The following is a 7,963-nucleotide window of genomic DNA, read 5'->3' as shown; positions in this document are numbered from 1 at the left end:
GTCTTGTTTGTTTTGTTTGTTGTTTGTTGTTGTGTCTTTGTCAAAACATTTGGTGGTAATTACAACCTGTTTTCTTTCACTCTTCTCTTCTTATCAAAGATAGCATTGTCTTAAACCAGATTGATAAATAGCAACCCGAGTACATAATAAGCTTGTGTCAAACAATCCAAAAACAGACACAAGCAACTGTCTTTAACCAAAAAACGCAAATCCTGCAAGCATAGCTGCCTAAAACCGAGATACAAGATAGTCTTAAACAAAAAAAAAAAACACTAATGCTGCAGACATAGCTGCCTAAAACCGAGTTCCCTTCAGTCACCAAGCTGTGTGAGAGTTCCCTGAGAAGACTCAACTTGCGAAGCTTCAGCTTGAGACCCCTGTAAAAACAAAACCAGAAGAAATATAAACACAAAACATCAACTACAAAACCATAAATCCATAAGCAACATTTACACATTACCCAGAAATCCATAAATCCATAAGCAACATTTACACATACATGTTTCTTTTTCTTGTTATGGAACCTTGAGTTATGGTTAGCTGCTCCACAAATTTTACAATGCATTACTCTTTTCAAGAGTTTTGGTGCCTTCTTCAGAGGTGATTCATTTTTCCCTTTCTTCCTCTGTTTTTCCTTCTTACTCACCCTAAAAGTTTGTCCTTTCTTTCGGCCACTTTGTTCTGGTTCAGGTGGTTTATGCAATGGTGGTTCTTCTCCATGCGGCCAAGGACGGCCTCTTTAAACGCAATGCCACTGAAGAAAATTTGTCCAAGGTACAAGTTGCCATCACCTCGGTCGAAACCCTTACGCCTCTGATCAATCTTCACTGTGTTCTGAATTTGGTCGTCTTCATCATCTGTATCGGGGTACACATCATGACGAACACGATCTTCATCTTCAAACTCCATAACAGCTTTCTCAATGTTGTACTCATTTCGCTCACGTCTGTCTTCTCCATCAGAATCCACCTCGCGAAATTCAGGGGCTTCAGGCTCCGGCTCGTCTTCGCGAAATTCAGGGACTTCAGGCTCCGGCTCGTCTTCGCGAAATTCAGGGACTTCGCTCCACTCCACCATCTCCATTCTCACGCAGTATCAAATCAGAGTAGGGGAATTCGATTTCTGTTTTCAAAATTAGGGTTCATGTTCTGGGCCCGTGTTTGATTTGGGGATTTTATCAGGGTTGATTTCGGGTGGGTTTTTTTATTGTGGAATCGGGTTCTAATCAGTTTTATGGGTTAAAATCGGGTTCAAAATCATAAATTAAGCTGTCATTGGTTCTTGTAGTTTGTTTAGTTGGTTTAGTGTTAACGGATATACAGTAAACCGAGTCAAATCGTGGTCAATGGGGAAATACATAACTAACTTTCATTTTGCAGGGATTAAAGTCCTGAAGTTTTATTCTGTAGGGAAATAGAGTCAGAACTTTCGTATGATGGAGGAATAGAACGAGCCTTAAACTTCATGTGGACTGATTATTATATGAAAGTACTGGTGGGGAAATAGAGCGTTTCCCCTATATACCAACTTCCTACTTCCCTATATTATATCGTCTATCAATGCATATATTGTCTTTGTAAATCTAAAATAATCAGAAACAGTTACTCTCATATTAATAACTGCTTCCTCATATCTATATACCAAATCTTCTCAACCGTTGCAACTCTCTAAAAATGTTTTAACTTTCCAAAAAATAACAACCATCGCATCTGTTCAATATTTTTTCTATATATACTACATTTTCTCTACTAAACGTTTATCTTTCCATTCATACATCTAGAAAAAACCCTACTCTCTTCTGTCTTCCAAAAACTCCATCTTTTACCGAAAAAAGAATAATCTAATGGGTGAGTATGCAGGTGTTAACGAACTTCATGTATGGAGGGATGATTGGATCATTAAGGTCAAGGTTTACAAGCGCTGGTCAGTTAAAGACGACGCAGGCTTACCGGCAATGAACTTCATATTTGTTGACGAGAATGTAAGTTATATATTTGTCATTACTTATCCATTGTTTGATTGATATGTTTACATAGTTTTATTAATATTTCTGTATACTATTTCAGGGTAACAGGATCAATGGATTTCCTACAAACAGAGCACTATCCTATTTTGAATATGTCTGTACCGAAGGAAAATGGGTGAGGCTAACTAATTTTCGGATAGCCAATTCTGAATGGGAAATGAAGGGAAGGACTACAAACCACAGTCACCAAATTATCCTGACACACGAGGCAAAGGCTGGATCTCTCAGGCCACAGACAGAAGATCCATTCATCAACTTGGTTGAATTCAGTGTTATCTACCGAAAACCATTTGCGTAGTACTATCCAGTTGGTATGTTATGATTACAAACTATATTTTTCATTGCATGTTCTGTTTACTTAATTAGGTTTTGTTAGACATACAAAACCTATTATGCTTTAAGATTTTGTTTTAAGTAACTGAAATATCTGATTATATATTTAGATTTGATGGGAAGTCTTGAAAATATTGGCGAGGTCTACACCCAGTGTTTTCCAGATGGAGAAACAAAGCGAGTTCTTGAGTTCACACTTAAGGATGCAGAGTATGATAATAGTTTAATCTTTTTAAAAAATTTTGTTACTGTTTTTTTTTTTCACCCTTTGTTTGTAATCAACTTAGGGATTATTCCTTCCAATGCTTTGCATATGGTGACTTTGCTGTGGACATCAAAGAACGATGTAAAGGATTCACAGGTCCCTTGGCTATTTGTGTTTTAACTGACTGGACAGTTAAGAAGAATATCGGTATGTATATATTTCTATTAGATCATTTTATCAAATTTTAAGTAATTTGGACATACATGCAATTTCTCATATGATTTATGTTATCTCTTTAGATGAACTGACTATCCATGAACATGAAAACACTGGCTTCTCTCGCTTCTTACTTGCTCCACCCATCGATCAAGTTTATAAGTTCAGGAACAAGTAAGCATTCAAATATATTTCCTTTTACTTTACTAAAAATCCAACTTTCTATAATTAAGTCTTCAACTCAAGGAACTTGCGCAACTAAAGTCGACTAGAGATGGATCATCATCTGTTGCGTTTAACTATTTTTATTTTCTAAGTCTATGGTGTGATGTTGAACTTTTATATTTCTGTTAAAACTTTAAACTTATCGTATGTTTTGTTATGGATCCTTTGGATATTTGCTGTTTAATTTCTATTTATTAAGGACGTATTTTAATTATCGAATTTCTGTTTATTCTGTTATTTAGAACTTTGTGGTAGTTTAGATAATATAAAATTATAAAAGTTATCTAAATGTTTTAAAAAAAAATTGGTTAGCTAAAAACCAGGGAAATGAGATTCTAAAATAGAACCTCAGTTTTTATCTCCGATTTATTTAGTATATTCTGTAAATATACATGATTACTCTTTCTAATAACGTTCATGTTTAATTATAATAGACATTAGTTATCTCTAGAATATCTGAAACAGCTTTAATATACTAAAAGAAAAACATATGTCGAATAAGTTTAAGCATATTCAACTAAAAACTATGCTCAAACCAAATAAATTACGAATTAAATTAATACAACTTCAACAGTAGAATAACTACAACAAAATTTTATGAATAAATTATATAGTGTTACATCTTCGCCTCTAATAGCTTCTGCAAACAGCAACAATGATTCCCACAATTGAAAGATAAAGCTAAAACTTCAAGAAGACCATTATTCTCTATCACATCACTAGATCTTCGATGTCATCTATGCTTCACTCTGTTGTTCTATTTTTTTCCTTTTTAACTTGGATGTTACTCTTTCTAATGGTTGTATTACATAAATAATATACCAAAATATAATATTAATATTATCCGTCGAATATATTAGTTCTGTCTTTCTTTTCATCATACACTTCAATTTATTTGGTCATTTTTCTTAAAATAATTAGCGTAATATATATATTTATGAATGAAATTAGAAATCGGTTAAATTCATTCATTTCTGTATATTACAAAAAGGGAAACTATTAAAAACAAAAAAATACAAAACAAATCAATAAATAGTAAGTCACATATATCAAGTCCATATATCATATATCACTATGGTACTAACATAAATAAACACTTAAAATAAATTCTGTTTCAAAAACAACAAAATGCGCAATTAATCAAATATCATTCAACATCCTGTATACATACATTATAGTAGTTTATGATTTCGGTATAAAAGATAACATTCATCCCGTGCACAGCACGGGTACTATCCTAATTATTATGATAAATATCAAAATCACTAGTTCAAAGTAATTAATAATAAAAAAATATAAAAAATCTAAATAATTATAAAAACTAATAAATTTTATAATAATATGTTTTATTTCAATTGTTTGGGAACATCACCCAAAATTGTGTCTAGTAATGTAATAAACTGGAAAACAAATTGCTCCAATACGTGAATCATGGATTTGTTTTATGCATGATGTAAAATTTCTTCAATTGATCTAATCGATTTTTTTTGCATGATCCAAACTCAACAACTTCAAATTGCTCAGTAATATTCTTCAGAATACGTCATTTCTGGAGCGCACTCAAAAAATGGTCGGTTGAAGTAATGCATATATCATCTCATTTGACTATGTAACTTTATGGAAAAAAAAAGAATTATAACAAACTAATTTTGTAATTAATTATTTTTAACGTGATCTTTCATTTTTTTAACATATATTTTTTTAATCTAACTGCTACCGCCCGCAACTGCAAACGCTGGTGGGAAACAGCTTTTGAATTTTAGCGGTATAAAATGATACAGAACAGTTTGCAGCCATATCTATGATTGTTATAACACGTTACTAATGGCTATCAACCCCAAACGTAGCGTTTGTGGGTGATAATGAGTGAACCAATTAACACCTTAGTCTATGTACTAAAGCTTTCGAGGGAGACTTATTAGAGGGTCAAGTCTCACACCGAAAGTCAAATTAGTAATTATAATCAATAGTAAGTCTCCCACTATCCAAAAGTGAATTAAATCATATATGCAAGTCTCCCACTGAAATCAAAAATAGTAAAGTTATTAGTACCGTGCGTATTCAAATGTTATCTTCAGATTTCTCGATAAATTGATAAGATCCAACACACACACACACAAACAAAATCTGAATGATCTAAAGAAAAAATGGGAAAGAGCTTTGTAATAATCCTCTGTTTCTTAAGCATAAGCGTCAATGCTATTTCTGTTTCTGCACAACAAACTTGTGACGAAACTGCTGGGAATTTCAAACCCAATAGTCCATTTGACAAGAACCGCCGTCTCATCGACTCTACTTTGGCTTCTAACGTCACGGATCATGACGGGTACTTCAACGGTTCGTTCGGGCTAGGCCCCAACAAAGTCTACGCCATGGGAATGTGCTCTCCAGGTGCTGCACTAGACGCTTGCTCCTCCTGTATCAAATCCAACGGTTTAATACAGATCTGTCCGAACCAGACAGATGCTTTCTCATGGTTAGGTCAAGAGATCCTTTGCCTTGTCCGCTACGCTAGCAAGTCCTTCTCCGGGGTCCTCGTCTTAAACCCGGTTAGTGTGTTTTATAATTTAGTGGACATAGAAAAACAAAACCAGAAGGATTTTGATAAAGTGTGGGACGAGTTAATGTCTCGTCTGATCACATCAGCTTCGTCGTCATTGAGAAAAAATTCGTCTACTTCTTCTTCTTTGCTACCACCGTCTAGTAGTATATACTATGCAAAGGACGTAGCTCCGGTGCCGGTTTACGGGAACATAACAGCTTTGATGCAATGCACTCCAGATATTTCTTCAAAGGATTGTGAACTTTGCCTAAAGACAAGCGTTGATTACTATAAGACAGGGTACCATGGGAAGAAAGGCGGTATTTTATTGCGGCCAAGTTGCTTTTTCCGGTGGGAATTGTTTACTTTCTCTGGTGCTTTTGATAATATTGATGATCCACAGTCACCATCATTACCGCCTTCACAGCCTCCTTCACAGCCGCCCTCAAAGACGCCTTTTGTAGACAATCTGGCCAATAAAACCAAAAACAAAAGCAAGTCTTTCTTGGAAACATTTTTTAGAGCAATTCTTGTTTTGTTTTGCTTTGGTTTTGTGTAATAATGTTTTTGGTGAATTGGTGGTTTTTTGCAGACGCAAGAATCTCGCCAGGAATGATCGCTGTGATAGTCATTGTTATCATCGTTTTCATTGTATTGATTTGTGTAGGCGTAGCTATTTTCAAGAGAAGAAAGCAAAAGCAAGAAATTGAACTTCCAAGTGAGTTTTTTTTGTTTGTTTAGAAGTCCTGGTTGGTTTTGGTATTTCAACTTCAAGAATCACACGGCTTAGGAGCATTTTTGACGAGCTAATTATTGGTCTTTCTTGAAGCGGAATCTGTTCAATTTGATTTAAAGACAATTGAAGCTGCGACGAGCAACTTTTCTGAGCGTAACAAGCTTGGTGAAGGTGGATTTGGAGAGGTTTATAAGGTATATATACACTATGTTTCCACCTCACTAGCGTAGTTTGTGGAGAAACAATGAAATGATGATGTCTACTTTGTAAATTAATTTGAAGGGTACGCTCATGAATGGAACTGAAGTTGCAGTAAAGAGGCTTTCAAAAACATCAGGACAAGGCGAAGTAGAGTTCAAGAACGAGGTTATTGTTGTTGCAAAGCTTCAGCACAGAAATCTTGTTAGACTTCTCGGGTTTTCGCTACAAGGGGAAGAGAAATTACTCGTCTATGAGTTTGTTCCTAACCAAAGCCTCGATTATTTCCTCTTCGGTCTGTTTATGTTTTAACTCTGTTATACTCTTCTCGGTTGTTTACTTCTTGTACAAGCTAAGTGTGATTCTGTATGAATATGCAGACCCTAAGAAGAGAGTTCAGTTGGATTGGACAGTGCGACGCAACATAGTCGCGGGAATCACTCGAGGAATTCTATATCTTCATCAAGATTCACGGCTCAAAATTATACACCGTGACCTCAAAGCAAGTAACATTCTATTAGATGCCAACATGAACCCGAAAATTGCTGATTTCGGAATGGCAAGGATCTTTGGAATGGACCAAACTGTAGCCAATACAGCAAGAATAGTTGGAACCTTGTAAGTATATATATACTTAAATGGAACTGATGAATTTCGATTAATGAACCATTTGGAAGCCAATTTAAATGCGTATCTTGCAGTGGTTACATGTCACCGGAATATGTGACACATGGCCAATTCTCGACGAAATCAGATGTCTATAGCTTTGGAGTCTTGATTCTAGAGATCATTAGTGGGAGAAAGAATAGCAGCTTCTACCAAATGGATGGTTTAGTTAACAACTTAGTCACATATGTGAGCAATTATAAACTAACAAAGTCCAAACTTTTGTTTGTTTTTTTAAAACAGTGATCATAGTTCTGAATATATGTTACACACCTTTTACAGGTCTGGAGACTCTGGGAGAACAAATCATTGCTTGAGCTTGTAGATACTGGTATTAGAGACGATTGTATAAAAGATGAAGTCATTAGATACACCCATATTGGGCTGTTATGTGTTCAAGAAAATCCTGTAGATCGCCCAACATTGTCGACGATTCATCAAATGCTCACAAATAGCTCTATAACTCTGCCTGTGCCTCTGCCACCTGGATTTTTCTTCGGGAACGGACCAAGATCATTAGCCAATGGATTGGAGCCGGCTCAACCGAGCAATTGTTCTGTAGATAAAGCTACAATCACTGATGTTAATCCTCGTTGAAAATTCAACACGTTGAGATTGGATTGGTTTTTGGTTGTCACTTGTTTTATGTCAGTAGTCAAAACGGATCACTCAAGCTTCAAGATCACTTCAAAAAACATTAGGCTACTGTTTCATTGAGTGCAATACCCCTCAGGTTATTTTGCTACTCTTAGCTTAATTAGATTAATTACATGCAGGATCAGGTATGTCATTAGGATTCCTTTACCACGTCTTTGT

The 7,963-nt window shown here is 35.3% G+C and overlaps 1 protein-coding gene across 7 annotated transcripts; it reads left to right on the top strand.

Moving 5' to 3' along the window:
• The first annotated feature begins 5,121 nt into the window (after positions 1-5,121).
• On the top strand, positions 5,122-7,963 carry LOC18022132 (cysteine-rich receptor-like protein kinase 17). 7 transcript variants are annotated; one of them, XM_024158132.1, is made up of 8 exons: positions 5,122-5,658; positions 5,710-6,056; positions 6,146-6,265; positions 6,377-6,477; positions 6,566-6,776; positions 6,862-7,099; positions 7,183-7,336; positions 7,430-7,963. In XM_024158132.1, exons 1-8 carry the CDS (start codon positions 5,153-5,155, stop codon positions 7,742-7,744), a joined length of 1,992 nt encoding a protein of 663 aa, XP_024013900.1. In that variant the 5' UTR covers positions 5,122-5,152; the 3' UTR covers positions 7,745-7,963. The 7 variants fall into 7 exon arrangements, with proteins under 7 accessions (XP_024013900.1, XP_024013901.1, XP_024013899.1 ...); XM_024158133.1 differs by having other exon boundaries at positions 5,122-5,955; positions 6,135-6,265; XM_024158131.1 differs by having other exon boundaries at positions 5,122-6,000; positions 6,147-6,265.

The sequence above is a fragment of the Eutrema salsugineum genome, unplaced genomic scaffold (assembly GCF_000478725.1).
Source record: "Eutrema salsugineum unplaced genomic scaffold, Eutsalg1_0 scaffold_15, whole genome shotgun sequence".
Classification (NCBI taxonomy): Eukaryota; Viridiplantae; Streptophyta; class Magnoliopsida; order Brassicales; family Brassicaceae; genus Eutrema; species Eutrema salsugineum.
Note: the sequence above shows the minus strand (reverse complement) of the source record. Positions and strands in the feature narration are given on the sequence as shown.